Source organism: Denticeps clupeoides, chromosome 2, assembly GCF_900700375.1.
Source record: "Denticeps clupeoides chromosome 2, fDenClu1.1, whole genome shotgun sequence".
NCBI lineage: Eukaryota > Metazoa > Chordata > Actinopteri > Clupeiformes > Denticipitidae > Denticeps > Denticeps clupeoides.
Genome location: NC_041708.1, coordinates 9215507 through 9233674, shown reverse-complemented (window position 1 = coordinate 9233674; position 18168 = coordinate 9215507). Strand labels below are relative to the sequence as shown.

General features: G+C 42.1%; 1 protein-coding gene across 2 annotated transcripts in view; it reads left to right on the top strand.

Annotated features, from left to right (window-relative positions):
* The window catches only part of LOC114784956 (testican-2), a 45509-nt gene that overhangs the window by 22675 nt on the left and 4666 nt on the right, over positions 1-18168 (top strand). For both annotated transcript variants that reach the window (XM_028970864.1, XM_028970863.1), the window contains 8 exons: positions 4356-4364; positions 5146-5191; positions 10788-10902; positions 12248-12353; positions 14046-14160; positions 16081-16200; positions 16877-17095; positions 17875-17937. In XM_028970864.1, coding sequence (XP_028826697.1) covers positions 4356-4364; positions 5146-5191; positions 10788-10902; positions 12248-12353; positions 14046-14160; positions 16081-16200; positions 16877-17095; positions 17875-17937 — 793 coding nt within the window. The remainder of the gene's footprint in view (positions 1-4355; positions 4365-5145; positions 5192-10787; positions 10903-12247; positions 12354-14045; positions 14161-16080; positions 16201-16876; positions 17096-17874; positions 17938-18168) is intronic.

The following is an 18168-nucleotide window of genomic DNA, read 5'->3' as shown; positions in this document are numbered from 1 at the left end:
GAGTGTGAGGCAGATTTTGTTCAGTCTTTATTATTCCTTCGTCTATTCCTCAGCTTTCAACAGGGACGCAGAAGTGCATGTAAAATGGATTTTTTGGTTTGTTTTAGCTAAAACAATGTTGTTTAATAGACTACGTTTATATAAAGGGAGGATTCTGGATTGTTATTCTGGATGATGTAAAAATCTCATTCATGCAAGTATTCCCTTTGCTAGATTTTTTTTTTAAAACACCTTGTTCGCGAGCCATCACAAACATGATCCCTGCCATAGTCATCTTGGGACCGTGTGCGCTAGCAAACCATGTAGTCCAAACGCTCTACAACTTAAACTGACATCCTGCCCCCTAACTCCCTTCTGACAGAGCCAACACCGGCAAAACTGCTCCTGCAAATCGCCAGTGACAGGAGAGCGAGAGAGTGGGGGGGGTTTCCTGAAGTACTAAATTTGATTGGATCTGTTTCATTAGACCAGTTGGCAGATCATTCAGTTCAGATTGAAGCCAATCGTAGACAAGACGAAAGCAATAGAATGGACTCACAGAGGCGGAGAGTCACTGAAATGAGAAGTCTACCTAAATCTACTTCTCAGTTTTTTGTGCAGTGTAAATCAGTGGTCGTTAATGTGAGAAAAATGCTCATTGACCTGAACAAATTTGTTTCTGTGTGTGTGTGTGTGTGTTCCAACTCCTGAGCTGAGCGTTTAATACATGAATTTTTTCACAGGATAATTTGTCTGACCATGACCAGTGACGGTTCCGCAACCCTGTAAGCAGTCCGTTTCTGCAGCTTCCATCTCTGCATGGAGATGCATATTTAATGAGCCAAGGCCGTTTCCTGTGGTTGTCTCCTCCATCTCTGTGTCACACCTCTGCAGTGTCCCTGCCTCTTCATTCATTACATGCACACTTACAACCCAGCCACCTAGAGACATACACACAAGCGTCACCTCACGCATAAAAATTAGGGTACTGATCTTGGTGTCAATTTTGTGTAAAAATTAAGTAAGCACATTCAACAACAGACAATGATTATTTAACTTAACCCACCCATGTTTAATCAAAGAATATATCTGAGCTGCTAATTTGCCAGGCTAAATATCAATTAGGCTCTTAATACACATACACTGTATTATATGCATCATTATATAGAATAGAGACCACAGTGTAATAGATTGTATGGCATTGGTAGTGGCCTAGTGGTTAAGACACTTGCCTATGAATCAGAAGACCAGGTTCAAACTTGCTACCATTGTGTTCCTGAGCTAGACCCTTAATCCTGAGTGTCTCCAGGGGGACTGTCCCTGTAACTAATAATTGTAAATCGCTCTGGATTAGGGCGTCTGATACATGTAGATTGTTCTGAGTTAGTAACTGTAGCTCAGTGGTTTCACACCTAAATAATCTCTGGTCAGTAGTGGCACTTTAGTCTGTAATGTTTGTATTTCCAGAGGTGTTTAGCACTTGTTGGCCCCTTTGCCTTCACTCTGTGGTCCAGCTCATCCCAAACCATCTTGATTGGGGTTCAGGTCCGGGGACTGCGGAGGCCAGGTCTCCGTTTTTTGTTAAGTACATAACTCAACATAGTTTTGATGCCTTCAGTGAGAATCTACCAATGTAAATGGTCATGAAAATAGACAACATGAATGAGAAGGTGTGTCCAAACCTTTGGCCTATGCTGTACTTAATCGCCAATAAACACAATATTGATTTTGATTCTGATATATAGCTGCAGGTGGGCTGCAGTTTAATGTAGGTCAATAAGATTATGGGTACCTAATAAATAAGCCACCTCCAAACCACTCACACACACCATATATATGCACTCACACATTCACACACAACCTAAGACCGACACTGAGGGTGAAGGAAGAGACTTGTGATGACAGCATATATCCCAGAGCTGTGAAGAACAGCTTCCTCCTGCCTGACATAGCTGCTGAGCCTATGGGACCGTAGTAGAGGTTGGCCAGTCAGACTCCATTAGCTGGCTGCCATCATACGACTCTTTCTACTCTCTCTCTCTCTGCCCTGGGTGGCTGACAGAGGCTGAGGTTGAGTCTGTGATGCGAATCACTCCATTCTCGGGACCGACGTCTATTTGCGGAACCAGAACGAGGTAACAGGGTCGTTCTGCACAACTAGGAGGCATTATCTGTCAGCCCTGAGAGCCACAGACTGTCCACTGTCCTTAAATCTACTCTATAATGGTAATGTTTAAAATATAGCAATAAAATACCATATTGACCAGAATATAAGACAAAAAAAAATACAATATTTGCCACCATATATACCAGTATTGACACTGCTTTTTGTTTTTTGGGCCAATAAAATGAGTAAAAATGTTCCTTTTAAAAATGGGAATGTGGCCTGGGGACAGCAACTAGGGGGAACCAACTAATTTTTCAAATGGAGGTGGGTGTTAGGAGCATAGTGGGTAATATGCTGAACCAGAAGAACCAGGTTCAACCCCCACATACTACCATTAGTAGTGAGCAGAGCAAGACAAGACACGTAACCGTGAGTTGCTCCAGGGAAACTGTCCCTGTAACTGTTTCATGTTCTGCCACTGAGTATGTTACTTCTGTATCTACTGTAAGTCTTTCTGGATAAGGGCATCTGCTAAATGCCATAAATGTAAACTTCGGGGGCAGTGGTGGCCTAGCGGTCAAGGTAGCGGCCTCCGTAATAAGAAGGTTACCGTTTCGAGTCCCTTTCTGCCATGGTGCCACCGAGGTGCCACTGAGCAAAGCACCGTCCCCACACACTGCTCCCCTGGCGCCTGTCATGGCTGCCCACTTCTCATTGCACACGGTGACACGACGAAATGTGTCCTCTGCTTTTAACCATCACCCTTGATGGTTAAAAGCAGAGGACACATTTCGTCGTGTCACCGTGTACAATCACTTTCAGGCAATCACTTTGAGGCAAATGAGCCAACAGACGTACACATCATACACACAAGTAAACACACCATCAGACACCACAGTGGCTGTACTAATCACACATTTCAAAAGACTGCTACTGGCAAACTAAAGGGAAAATGGTATTATATGAAAAATTTCTGCCACTTTTTCCAAACCTTCCAGAATAGATCAGTCTGGTTTATTAGGTTTGCTTAATTTTCTGGCTATGTATTATTTTCACACCAACTGCACCCTCAGGTCTACAGTCCACACCTAGTTCTCAATAAAAGAATGCTGTTTGTATTACTGATCACAGTCCAATATAAATCCACAAGTAAATAAAATGATCAATGAGTCACAATGGGTAGGCATAAAATGTCCTCTGTAATCTCAGAATTCATTGAATAGAAATTAGTCACTTTCTTTGTTCCCTGCTGAGTCCCACTGTGCTCTGGTGGCTGTTCTGTTTCAGTTCTGTTTTAGATGAACTCAGGAGTCTGGGGCATTTATGGCTCTGTGACATTCTTGGTTCCGCCAGCAAGGCTTTAAAGTTTACTGCAGTATATATTATAATAGCCTCTAGCCCAGCTAAGTTGATGTTTGTTTGCGATTGTGTTTGTGCCTTTGGTGGAAAAAAAGGAAAAGTGAAGTGATTGTGAAACACAGCACACGGTGCAGTGGTGGCCTAGCGGGTAAAGAAGCGGACCCGCAATCAGAAGGTTGTGGGTTCGAATCCTGAACTGGCAATGTGCCACTCGTTGTGTGCACCATGTACTGTTCTGTGTATTACAATGACATTAACTTAACTTCTTTTACTCAACTTTTTCACCACTGCATTAAACCATCACCCTTTGTGAGCAGTGGGCAGCCATGAAAGGTCAGTGTGTAGGGAAGGTGCTCAGTGGCACCTTGGTGGCTCGGGATTTGAACTAGCAACATTCCGATTACGGGTGAGCTTCCTTACCCGCTTCCTTACATGCTAGGCCACCGCTGCCTCTATTTACTGATCTGAGCTTCTGATTTATGCAAAGGGATCAATTTTGTTCTAATGCATTGGGCCTTTAAAGATAAAAAAAATTGTGTGGAGAGAAAAATCCTTGAAGGTGCGGCAGTTTGAATTCCTCTGGTATCTAATACAGCCCCTGGTATGCTGCTGTGGTAACCCAGACCCGTTCCTGCCAACAGCTTCATTTCATTTTTCTGCACCCTGTTCATTCAGCACATCGATAACTGATGGCCCTTTTTCAGTCACCACAAAATGTCCATTAATGAACCTTTGGATGGTGTGGGGTACCTGGAACACAATCAAGGTTTTGTGACCTCATACTGTCGCTGTTGAAGCAATTATATGCCTCATTGATGATGCATTTTTTTGCTTGTCGGTTTGTCATAATATGCCTCTAATCTCATATTTATTCTTTCTCTCTCCTTTTCTTGTCCTATTTGTCTGGCAGGAAGTGGAGGTTAGTATCCCTATAGACCTATACTCTACACACACTCGTGTGCTTTGCATGAAGTCTTTGTTAAATTTGCCGTTGGTAACACAGTTGCATTCTCTGCTATGCACCTCAAGGAATTGGTTTATGGCATAATAAACTCTAATTGGCAACACTAAATTGGCTCAGATGATGAAATGTCCCTCTGGGTTTCCCACACTCTGTCAAATAATTCATATTTGTCATTTTTTTTGCTGCATTAGAAAATGTGCAAGAGTAGCATTATTTAAGTTTTATGATCATAATCACCAAAACACATTTGGTATGTCTTCTGCATTCATTTTGGTATGTAATTCTGCATTCAATATACCTAATTAGTTTGGTAGCTTGGTAGGCTGGTAGAAGCATAGTCACAGGTTCAAACCCCACTTACTACTGTTGTGTCCCTGAGCAAGACACTTAGTGTCCCCAGGGGGACTGTCCCTGTAACTACTGATTGTAAGTCAGTATGGATAAGGATGTCTGATAAAAGGCATTTATGTAAATGTTTAAAAGTTAGAGCTCACATTCAGTGCTCCTATGTTTTAGGCAAAATGCATAAAAATGCATATATGCATAATGGGTTTGATAAGATCTTTGTGAAGGATGGAAAATGACAGCTTTCTCATAAATGCAGCATAAAGAACAGAAAGAAGTAAAGGATAAGGCTGCTGGAGGATACATGCCACTGTCTCACTACATGATAATATTGTGTTAGGAACTTGTGATAAATGGGGTTGTTAACTTAATGATGTTGGTATCTTCTTAGGACGACTACATCCGGACTGTGGGGAACAGCCACGGATCAGAGGAGAGTGAGTAACATTTTTTTTTTTTACATTTCTGTGTTCTGACATTTTTTGTAACCCAATTGAGAGAGATGTTGTCAGGTCATCCATACTTATCCATACTTTAATTGCCACACAATTAAACGTGATTTAATTTGGAGTTCAATAACGAGGCCCTTAAGTAAGTTATTAAAAAATAAATAAAATAAAGTGAAGTGATTGTCACATGTGATACACAGCAGCACAGCACACGGTGCACACAGTGAAATTTGTCCTCTGCATTTAACCCATCACCCTGAGTGAGTAGTGGGCAGCCATGACCGGCGCCCGGGGAGCAGTGTGTGGGGATGGTGCTTTGCTCAGTGGCACCTCAGTGGTACCTTGGCGGATCGGGATTCGAACCGGCAACCTTCTGATTACGGGGCCGCTTCCTTAACCGCTAGGCCACCACTGCCCCACTGGCCTTCATCTATTAAGTCATACACCTTACACACAAATGAGAGGGAGAATATTATGTCATCACAGTTTGGTCGGTTTGAGTCATTTAAAAGTATTTTTGAACCCAAAAATGCCCTCCTACCTCATACCTTTTAACACTTTGCTCAGACAGGAAATTAATAATTTACATATAGAGCAGGATTTAGCTTATGCATGTCTTTTCCTTGCCTTGCCATTAAAATATATCATACCTTTTTATTTGTGGCTTATGCTGTGGTGTAGACGTCAACAACATATAAGTAAGCACTATCCAGCATTGTCTTGTCTTGCACTTTTGTTGCTTAGAGATATTGCGGATATCTCTAAAAATATTGAGGGTCAGATTTTAGAGCTTAAATGTTAACCAGTGCTACTACAAATGCTTCAAGAGCAGAATAATGAGCCAAATGTCCTTTAACTTAACCAAAAATTCCACACATTTGGTGGACGTAATAATGCTACTAGACCCTCAGGGGTACCGCCTTGCCTTCCTTCATTTATTGGTGCAGTATAGAGCAATGCCATGTTATATGGGATGGCTCCGGTTGAATAAATGTAGCATTCTTTTAGAAAAGTGATTTCTGGGAGAGGCCGATGCTCCATACTGCGCTGAGGGGGTACATGGAGCTAGTGTGTAATAGAGTCCATGTCGGAAGCAGTTCGAAATGCTGCTGTGGCCCTTGCTGTGTGCCAAAAATTCAGGAGACATCCCTCATGGCAAACCCAGAAACGTCTCTAAAGATGATGCGTGTAACAAAACATCTCTTTTATTAAAGATCCCCCACACAAAGGAAGGAATATAAGAAATAAATTGGGCTTTGATCATCCCAAAGAGACACATTAGTAGCTGAGCAGAGCAGGAAACAAATGGGCGGTTGAATAACAGCGTGTGCCTGGCCTTCATCTGTGATGGAAAGCTTTGTGACATATGGGGACTGTGGGCAGCAGCGGAGGCATGGGATCTTTTTGAAAGACACGTGGGATGTTGACATCAGATATGAGTGGGGTTCGTGGCAGCTACAGTGCGATCAGCTGACGCGTTTGAAAGACCTCCATAATGGGATGAGTGTTCATTTCACAAGATGAACCCAATATGTGACCAACTGTTTGCCCTCGTTGCACAAATGCTGTTGAATAATTGTCTCCAACTGTTTTTGAGGTGTGGCTGTATTATCTAGCTGAAATTTATAGGCAGCCAGGAGTAATAGCATTTGGGGACAACAGATGAGGGGAATATGAAGTGTACTAAGTTACCTTGATCACTTGATAACGTGTTGGCAATTTTATGTTCAGAAGGCTCCATCTTCCTTATATGACTGATAAGACTGCCTACTGCTCACCAAGGGTGATGGGATAAAAGCAGTGGACACATTTCGTTGTGTCACCGTGTGCTGTGCTGCAGTGTATCACAATGACAATCACTTCACTTTCACTTCACTTCATCAGTGGGCAGCCATGACAGGTGCCCGGGGAGCAGTGTGTGGGGACAGTACTTTGCTTAGTGATACTTCGGCGGTTTGGGGAGTCGAACCAGCAACCTTCTGATTACGGGTCCACTTACTTACCCACTAGGCCTCCACTACCCTGTTAATATAGAGTGCTGAAAAATTTTCACCAAACCTAAACAGGCATCTTCAATTTGAATATCTAATGTACAGCAATTATGCTGTTATCTGGCTCACTTTATTTCACTGGCTTCACTGGAAGACCCCCTGCTGTTGGCTTCCTAGTCTTTAAATTCTCAGGCAACTGTTCTGTTGAACTGTAGATCAGCGTAGCCACTCGCGAACAAGCAGCATCCGCCTGGGTTCAGGTGCCCACCCTCTACCTAGAGCAGCTTTAATAGCCAGTACATTATTTTAATTAAATAACAAGACTGTTTTTAATTCCTTGTGTTCAGTCTTGTATTTATTTGAGTTTAAGTATGTACCTGCACTCAATGTACAATCGATCTTGTATGACATGTATGGATATATAATAAAAAAAAAATATGATATTACTGTATTATAATTACTGTAATCGCAGGGAGTGTTGGCCTAACGGTTAACACGACGGACTGGTAACTGGAAGGCTGCGGGTTCGAGACCAGTAGCACTGAGTCAACCTCCCCCACCAAAAAAAAAATGCACCGTCCCCTAAACAGCTCCCCGGGCGCCTGTCATGTCTGCTCACTGCTCACTAAGGGTGAGGGTTAAAAGCAGAGGACACATTTTGTTGTGTCACTGTGCTGTGCCTTGTACCTCAATGCCAATCACTTCACTTTCACTTTTTTACTGTATTTTTGGGAGGAAGCCCACCCAAAATAGGCCTAATGATGTCCGTTTATGCCTGTTTATTTCATTTAGTTAAATACTGATTAGCATAGAGAAATGTTTTTGGAAAATATGTCCATCCCAATACCCAATTTTTTAATCTTTGTGATTTTATGATTACATGTTTTACATTATTAACAAAATGTATCATGACTGTGTCATCCAGGTCTGCATTTGAAGTATTGTCTCCCGAGTGGATGCATGTGGGACCCTCGGTTTCCATCCTAGATAAATTCTGTCTGTTTTTTCAGCTACGATATTTTAAGCTCAAATCCACTGAAATGGAGGGAAGATCGGTTTGCAAACAGATGAGTTTGGTTTTATGTTTTGGTTCCACTTTAATGGAACCTTATAGTAGTTTTAGTTTTATTATTTATTTAGTCTCATAGTCTTGTGTGTATTGTTCAGCTTAGAAATTTCATGAAAGCCTTGAATTGCAGAATTTATAAAACAAAATTTCACTTTAAAAATGCACTCTTTGTCCATGCTTCTGTTAGTGGTCAAATGACAACATGGGCATAGCAGTGTCTGTGAAAATCCTTCATTATTCCCTTCGTCGTAATTTTAACATATCATCAAAATCCAGGGTGGGTTTAGCGTGTGAAGTATTTCAGACAGACCCTAGGTGGAAAGCGTTCTTCAGTATAGAGAGGTGAGAGGAGTAAGCGAGCTGCAAATCACATTTAAGATGGTCAGCTTACCACCAGCCAGCGTCTGTGTTGCTGTGGAAACGCCTGCCTTTTTGGCGATAAAGCCGTGGAAGAACCTAGATGGGAAGAAAAGTGTAATATTAAATCAATTCTTGGTCACTCAGCGAGCGGAGGAGCAGCAGGGCGTTTGAGTTATGAAAGCTGTACACACCCTGAGAGTAATAACTAGCCAGCTTTTTTTTTTTTTAAATAAGATGTCTGAGGCAGGGATATATATTCATTCCCGACTCTCTTCTTCCGCATGAAATGGCATGGTGTGTCCACGCTTCACGAAATATCTTCGCTGCATTTGCACAATGTTCTCCAGAAAAAATTCTGTGTCATTCAGAGCCAGTAATTCTGCCTGAAAAATAATGTATAACGTAACCCAGTTACTGCATGGTTTGTGCCCACTTGTCCTCAGGGGTACAATGGTTCGAAATGCCCAAGATTCGGTTTGCATTGCGGTATGTCGTTCACGGTTTTGGTTTGTTTCGCACATTATGGAAGAGCAGCATTGCCACAGAATAGCAGAATAACCCTGTCTTATATGACGACATCATATATGAAATGATTTTCATTTTTCTGTACGTTTTTTCTGCAAATATATACAGTATTTATCCACGTGTATATATCATATGTGGCAACTAGTACAACCACATGCTCAATTATCACATTACTTGTAAACCAAACCATTCAAAAATATATATTTGGCTTGTGTGGTTAAATAAAATACCTTATTTTATTTGACTTTTTTAAAATGCAATTATCACACTTTGCTGATGGTCCCTTACCAAACGCTGCATGTCTAAAGGTGGAAATCTTCTGTATTTAGTCAGTTCAGTCATTTTTAGTGTGAAAATATGGGTTAAGTTGTGTGCAAACAGACAGTGGTTTATGTGTTGAAGTGTTTTTTTTTTTGTTGCTCTGCTCCCATTGCTTGTGTTTAATGAAGCCGTGGGTTGTTTAGAAGGTTGTAAGGTGCATCACAGCTCCTGCAGTTGTGCCGAAGAGTCATGCATCCTCCAGGGAAACGCACAATCGCTCCTGCAAGAGAAAATAAAAGAGTGACGTGACAGGTGAGGGGCACCGTCAATCCAGTCAGAATGGCTGCCCGTCACATGGCACACTGGGGAGCTCTGCTGGCATGCAGATGTAGGACTTCAAATGGGAAGCAATGGGAATTGAACCACACCTTTCCGCTCTGTCATCGAGCGGGGTCATCGCACGTGTCTGAAATGACTGATTGGTTGACGGCCCCTCACTTGAGACTTTGGGCTTTTTTGTTGGAGGCGTTAGATTTGTGTGTTTGCTTAGATGCCAATAATATAAGTGGCAAGCAACCACCCTACCAGCGAAAAAAATGAATCTTTGTAGAAAGGAAGAGAAAAAAAATCCACATCTACCGTTTGTTTCTGTGCTCAATCCAAGCACACGACTGGGTTAAGGGCATCAGTTCCCGAGTTGTTTATCCGAGTTCCCACGGAGATGCTATCAAAAAAGCCCAAACAAATGGTGCCCCTTTCGGTTCATGAAGGAACGCTGTTAACGGAATGATTTCCTGCGTTGTCCTTCCCCTATCCAAAGGCCTTCTGAATTATTCATATGCGACTCAAGCCAGGACAGATATAAAAGCAGTGATTTGTGCTATCTGCGTCTTATAAAGCCAAACACCATAAAAATGCACTCGTATTAATTATGGTTTTATTATAACTTATCGTAGGAAGTAAAATACAGCATCTCTGGGGAAGATATGAAATTTCAGGCAAGTCATGCGACACCTTTTAAAGCCTCAAAATAAGCATAAATATGCTTATTTTGCATAGTGAAGAATAGATCCACCATCCATCCAGGCTTGATACCGTATGATCAGAGTTGCAGGAAGGCTGGAATTATTATTGTTTAAATCTCTGCGCTATGTGGTCAAGAAACCATCAGAGAAATCTTAAATCAGTAGTTCCTTTAAGTGAAGATTTACGAATTCCATCAAAATTCATACTATTTCAATATTCATGGTTTCAACTAATTATTTAAATGTTCTATAAAAACATACTCAAAATGCAATGAAATACATTATTTATACGCTCATTGTTGGTTTGCGTGAATGAAGGGCCGTGTAAATGCTGGCTGTGTGCTGTCGTGCAGGTCTGGACACCACTAAGGACCCCTGTCAGAAGGTGAAGTGCAGTCGGAACAAGATATGCATCTCTCAGGGCTACCAGCGGGCCATGTGCCTGAACCGCAAGAAACTGGAACACAGGTGGGCTGGAAGGGAAGACACGGAATTTCACATTCTGCTCAAAGGCTGGCATTTTGTGAAGAAATCTATAAACCGACCTTGGTATCTTACTGAGCTGACAAAAAGCTTGTAGGTCTAATCGCTTCATGTTATTACCAAGCTTCCTGTAGGGTGTGATCTTTTTTAGTCTGAAACATTGGTCCTCTGTGAATTGAACATGCTTTCATACCGCTTTTGCTGTGTGTGTGTGTGTATGTGTGTGTGTGTGTTAAGGCTAAAGGAAATCTGATGCAATTCCTAAATGGAATGACATTTCGACTTATAGCTAAACCACATTCTAAATTATTATGCAAATTAGTTTATCTGATTTTCCTAAATATTTGATGCAAATGATAGTCAGCATAAGTTTCAAGTCATCAGCCATTAGATTGTAATTCAAATGCTACTGAACAAACCTCCCAATAATAACAGTATTTTTTAAATAAAAAATTGAAATGCACTGTTCAAAATTATTAGAAAAAAACATTGGTTGTAAGGAACTGAAAATGGGAATTTGTTGAATTTGCATCCATATATTTTTGCATCTGTTGAATTTGTGAGTTTCTGCTTGATTTTTTTTTGCAGAATCACCTCCCAGAACTGCCTCCCGCTCTCATACATCTTTTGCTTGAGGATGCTCCAAAATTTCTAAATAAGACTGAAGTCAGGGGGAGATGGGGGCCACACCATGAGTTTCTCAGAATTGTCAAAAAAAATCTATGGTGAATCTCACAAGTTCCACAATTTCTTCTTCATGGCTTAAATATTGCCACCACGATTTGTTGTGGTTCTGCTCTGTTCTGTTTCTCAAAAATGTGCACAAATTCATCAGGGAGAGGAGACATATCAACAGAGACATTTCATTCCCGTAATGTTTGCTGGAAATGGATGGTCATCCCCGATATGTTGGTGGGTTTTAGTAGCCACGGGAGGGTGGTAGTAGCCTAGTGGGTAAGACACTCGCCTGTGAACCAGGAGACCCAGGTTCAAATCCCACTTACTACCATTGTGTCCCTGAGCAAGACACTTAACCCTAAGTTGCTCCAGGGGGGGACTGTCCCTGTAACTGCTGATTGTAAGTCGCTCTGGATAAGGGCGTCTGATAAATAATGTAAATGTAAATGTATGTAAATGTAGCCTAGGACCACAAATATACAAATACCACTTACTATCATTGTGTCCCTGAGCAAGACACTTAACCCTGTCACTGTCTCTGTCACTACAGATTGTAAGTTGCTCTGGATAAGGGCATCTGATAAATGCCATAAATGGAAATGTAATGATATGTACCATCTGTGTAGCTTCAGTTTCTTTCTTCATCCTACAGAATCAGCCAACCAGGACTTCGTATCCATGACAGCAACTGTAAACCCTGCCTATCAGCCACATCATCACCGGTGTGTGGGTCAGATGGACACAACTATGCTTCCAAGGTAACAGCACACACATACATTGATCCACGTTTCAAGGGTCATTTCTATTAAAACACCTCACTGGTTAGCTGTTGGTCAGGCGCATGTAGTGCTTTTTACTCTGCTGTTTTCATATAACTTGTCAATAGAAATTAGAAATGACATTTTGCCGTGAAACTGCCTGATTGAATGGAGCAGGATCTCCCTAAGGACTGGGGGTAATGAGAAGAGAATGAATATAGCAGGAGGACCAAGGAGGAGAATCCGTTGATAACCTGATGTAGTCACTACTTTTCTCAGCCTGTATAACCAAAGAGCAAAAAAGGAAAAAAAATTCTACATCAGCTCTCGCCTGATAGCCCCTATATCGTGTACGTGTGTGTGTGTGTGTGTGTGTGTGTGTGTATATATATATATATATATATATATATGGTTTGTGTGTCTACTGTCACATGTCTGATTAATGTAGGAGCAAGGCACTAGCAGTAGCTGTGGTATTGATTTATATTTCTGTTTCAAACCTGACCTTGCAAAAGCGATGTGTGTTTGAGTGTGTGTTTAAGTGTTGGTACGAAGGTGTAAGAATTTTGTATGGGTGAGCGTTTTTGCATGTGGAATGCAAATTTATTTGATCTCTATGTGACTGTGAATTTATAAGGACGCTAGTTTATTGATGTAAGGTTTATGAGGACCACATGTAAATGGTGATATATTGCTTGCCTGACTTTAGACAAAATAGGTTAATAATAATTTATATATGTGTAGTTTATATTTCCTGTCGTTCCTGAGGTAGTTACACATCTGTAGTACACATGTGTCAACCTGTATCTTCCTGCCAGCCAGCCACACGTATGTAGTCAACATAGCACTTGAAAGAGCAGAGAAAGCACAATATCAAAGCAAAATATCATGTAAGAGAGCAAGACTGAGAAACTGTGACATGGTGGAAGGATGAGGACTGGACCTGGCAGGTACATCCCCTGTCTGTTACCAGGACAGCCTCGACTTTGTCCTTGTTGTCCTTCCCAGAAAACCACCCTGGCTGCAAGTCGGGAAAGTGGCCACTAAATAACGTATTGACCTATATATCTTTTTTTTCTCAAATATATCTGAATAACTGGTGTCGTCTTACATTTGGGGTTTAGGCAAAATGTGCAATACCAGCAAGAAGTGTCAAATATGATGTATTTTTAAACAAACGCTTTAACCAGGAGTTTGTCTTATATAATTGGCCAATTCAGTCGGCATAGCTCCAGCTTCACCAAACAGGCCAATTCCTGCCCCACTGTCTCTCTTCCTGTTCTATTTCTCCCTCTCTGCTGCATATTTATTACCCTCGTTTCCCACAAATACATAAAAAGATGTTTTTGTGTTGGTCCGTGTCCATATATATTTAATTGCTGTGTGTGTGTGTGTGTGTGAACTCTCTCCTCTGCCGCAGTCACCCCTGTAAATATTTTATCTGTATCCGGGCTGCTTTTGCGCCGGTGCTGATGTCCCCACCGGGCTCCAGGTGGTCGGAACCTATGCATATCTCTCCCGTTCGTTTTGAAGAATGGGCTCGTCTCAGGACTGCAGAATAATTCATGCTGCTCTTCTTATTTCTCAAGCCCACCCGTCCCCGTCTTCCCTCTTTCTCGCTCTCTGCTTTAACACGCTCCTTTCCTGCTCCTTCCTCTTTTCCTCGCTCCTCTCTCCCTCCCTGGCTCTCAGTGTAAGCTGGAGCAGCAGTCGTGTCTGACTGGTAAGGAGCTGACGGTGCACTGTGAGGGTCTGTGCCCCTGTCCCACGCCGACCACCACCAGCCGTGGCGCCGACGCCAAACGCGGTCAGTACCGAAACCAGCTGGCTGTGCTAACAAAGCCTCTTCCAACTGCTGGGCCTGTCTGAGCTGAAAACGTCCTGCTTCCTTCTGCAGTCGGCGCGGGGAGCGGCCAAAGTTCTGTTCAGTCATTTTCATTTGTACACATCAGTGTCAAGAAATATTGAATTTTATTTCACAGTAGAAAAAAAAAGTAATACATTATCTGGGTGTATTACATGTAAAGCCGAAATCACTAAAATGAACATGTCACTTGGGGAGGTTTGTGTTTGATTATGCCACAAAACTACAGAAATTGAAATAAGAAAGGAATGCTTGCTAGTTATCTGTATCTTGAGGGGGAGAAACGAAAAAAACTGCCCATGTCATCCGGAAGATGAGGTTTATATATATATACAAAATGGGAGGAACCTTTAATTATTATTGGCATACCCCAACTCCTTATTCTGCACAACTGAAGCCCCCTACTGTCAATATTTCTCATTAATGCAAATTTATACAAGCAGTGTTGCCTGGTATTGTTACACCCCACAATCATCAACACACAAAAATGACACAACTATGTGATAAGTATTGAACTGCTGTGATTACTTAACACACTGTGTCTAAGTGACAGCTGGGTTCCTCAATAACTTTTCTCAACAAGTACGATTTTCCAAAAATATCAAACTCCATCATCAACAATAAGTGCAAGGTTCTGTCTCCACATTTCATCCTGTGTTTACATTTACATTTACAGCATTTATCAGACGCCCTTATCCAGAGCGACTTACAATCAGTAGTTACAGGGACAGTCCCCCCTGGAGCAATGTAGGGTTAAGTGTCTTGCTCAGGGACACAATGGTTGTTAGTGGGGTCTGAACCTGAGTCTACTGGTTTATAGGCGAGCGTGTTACCCACTAGGCTACCACCCTGTTTTAATAATAATAGACTGTTTATAAGTTACACCTTCTTGGCAAAAAAATATTCAGATATAGTTGTTTTTCTTTTGAAAGGTCAAAAGAGTTGCTGCAGGATTGTATTTTTTTGGTATTGTATCTATTACATATTTAAGTAGCTGACAGAAAGTTAGCTGGTGAAGGACCACAGGGAAAGCTAGTCTGTGATGTGCCCTGCACTGCATGCAATTCTCACTCTTCTGTCTAGATCGATATCTGGACGCCTCTGGGACGCTGTTTGCTAAGAGCTCAGGTTAATTGAAAAAATTCCCATGGTAATTAAAATGTTAAGTCCATCGTCCCATAATGAATTATTTCGATTGGACATTCATCATGGAGTTAAGCCTCATCGGTTGAACTCTGGGGGAGCTTCGGTTAAGGGATCTGTCAATGTATTTGAACAGGTTTGATTTATTACGTATTGATTTCACTTTAAGTGGGAGAGTCGGGTTTTGCCGAGCTTAGCCATGATTAATACCCTTGACTTTTGTGTCCTTGGGACACACTCCTGCATGACCTTTACTGTCACTAATGAGTTACAATTGTTTGTAAGATTCAATTGTTTATTTCTATTTGAATAATTACAATTAATTCTGGTTGCCAGTTTCCAATTGCCATTGTTACATAAGGTCCTTCATTTTATGCATTCTGGTAATTTACCTGTCGTGCATGTCTTACATGTGTTATCTGTTCTGTTTTAAATTCACACTGGCCTGAGCAATTTACCTTATTTGTGTGTTCTGTTTGTGTTTTGTCCCTTAATTAAACTTCACTATGGTGTATATTTTGTCAAGCATGACACAAAATCAATATACAGGTGAACACAATCGGGGTGAAAAATTCATGAGGGTGTGGCCGGGCTCTTTTTTGAAACACCCATATTTGGATGTGACAGAAAGTGTTTTATTTTGAGTCATTTAATATTTTTTCTGGAGGTTTTCAAATGTGGAAAATGTTGAGACTGACGCGTGAAACTCCAACCCCACAGAAGCATGCACAGGGCAGGACTTGGCGGACCTGGGTGACCGACTCCGAGACTGGTTTCAGCTTCTCCACAGTAATGCCAAGCAGAACACATCTGGCAAACCTGGTTCAGCCTCCACATCAGGTGAGGGCTTACTTAATACTCACAGTCTAAATAATGCAATTTAATATATCTGCTGAAGTGTGACATTTTTAAAAATCATTTTGCAGACTGTAGTGTCATTTTGACATGTTAAAATATTCTGTTCCCTCACTTGTCAATACAAAAGCATGTAAGCGGGCAAACATTATTTCAAATGGGGTTTTGAGAACACACATGGTCATTCAAAAAATTTGCTACGACAATTTTACAGCATGTAGATTAAATTATGTAGATTATCAGTTGCTTAAATCGATCCTTCCTTTCTCTTCTGCTTCGCTGCCCACCCGACACAATTGCAGGAGAGCAAATGGTTTCCTGCCACTGATTCTTTGTCAGGCGGATTGCTTTTTTCCTTTCTGTCGATCTGACATTTAAGTGCCTAGTCACCTTTTGTGCTTAGTCACCAGTTTGCTGTCTTCTAATTTTGCCCCTCTGCTTTCTCTTTCAAATGAATCAGGCAGGTATTCTGTGCGCACATTAGTCTGGGCCGTGAAAGGTCAGAGGTCAGCAGCTAAAACCTGTTATCATGCTGTTTCACGTACGGCTAGTTATCAGGGTTAATGGCGCAGCCTGGGAGCTAACTGCTACGTTTCCGTTGATGACTGCAGTGAATACAAACATGAGGAGAGGGCAAATAAAAATGTGACTGTGCCCTCAGCTCTGGACAGAAGCCTGGTGGCCAGCTGCCGAGACTCCATTGGCTGGATGTTCTCCAGGCTGGACACCGATGGTGACCTCTACCTGAACCAGGCCGAGCTGACCGCCATTAACCTGGATAAATATGAGGTGTGCATCCGACCTTTCTTCAACTCCTGCGACAGCTACAGGGATGGGAAGGTGTCCACCGCCGAGTGGTGCCTCTGCTTCTGGAGAGAGAGTGAGTCAGCCCGTCCGTCCGTCTGTTGTGTTGATGAGTTCGAAGCACAGACTACATCAGCACGACCTCTTATAATTTTCCGGGCATTACTGGGCCTTCATAATGATCTGCGTGGCCTGTGCTGAATCAGATGTAATGGACTATATGAAACATGAGTCAAGCTGCATGACTGGATGTTTGGCTTTGAAAATCCAAAGCTGAGGTTCCATCGATCGCCCCCATCTAGTATTCAACATCGGCCGATCATCTTGGCCTTTAGATTTAAATGCTTCTGAAACATGGTCAGCTTGGCTCGCAGTGTGGATCTATACTTTTTATTTTTGTTTACGGTTGTTTTTTGAACGATTTAGTTTAAACCCCACTTACCACCATTATGTCCCTGAGCAAGACACGTAACCTTGAGTGTCTCCAGGGGGACTGTCCCTGTAACTACTGATTGTAAGGTTCTCTGGATAAGTGCATCTAACAAATGGCGTAAACGTAAAATGATACATAGAGGAGAATATTTTGGACGTAGTTCATTGGGAAAAACATTTGGTTTGGTAGTTATATTAGAGATCACAGTTGTGATGTATGCGGGAGGGAAAAGGTGAAGAATGAAGACACAAGATGTGTGAGAGCTGTCAACCATCACTATCACCTCGCTACATGCTAAGCCTGGGGCTTGATGGTGTAAGGTGAAAACAGTCCTCGGTAAAAAGTCCTCGGCATGCAGGAGTGTGGCTTGGTGATGAGTGATGATGCTGTGTTTTAACCTCTTTTTCTTGCCCCGCCCTCAGAACCCCCCTGTCTGGCAGAGCTGGAGCGAATCCAAGTGCAAGAAGGAGCCAAGAGGAGGCTGGGTAAATACAGCACATGGGCTGGAATCAGACACACCGTGAGAAGGGCAAGGAGAGCCCGGTGACTCATGGCTCTCACTGCAATATGTCGGGTGGTTTTTTTTGTGCGCCAAGTGCCTCACGCCTCGCTCCGCGTTCGCCACCGGCGTCGTAAACAGAAAAGTCGGTGATTCTAACAGCCTGCGTTCGTACTGTACAGTACAGCCTGTTTTATGAGTCACACTGACACTTTGT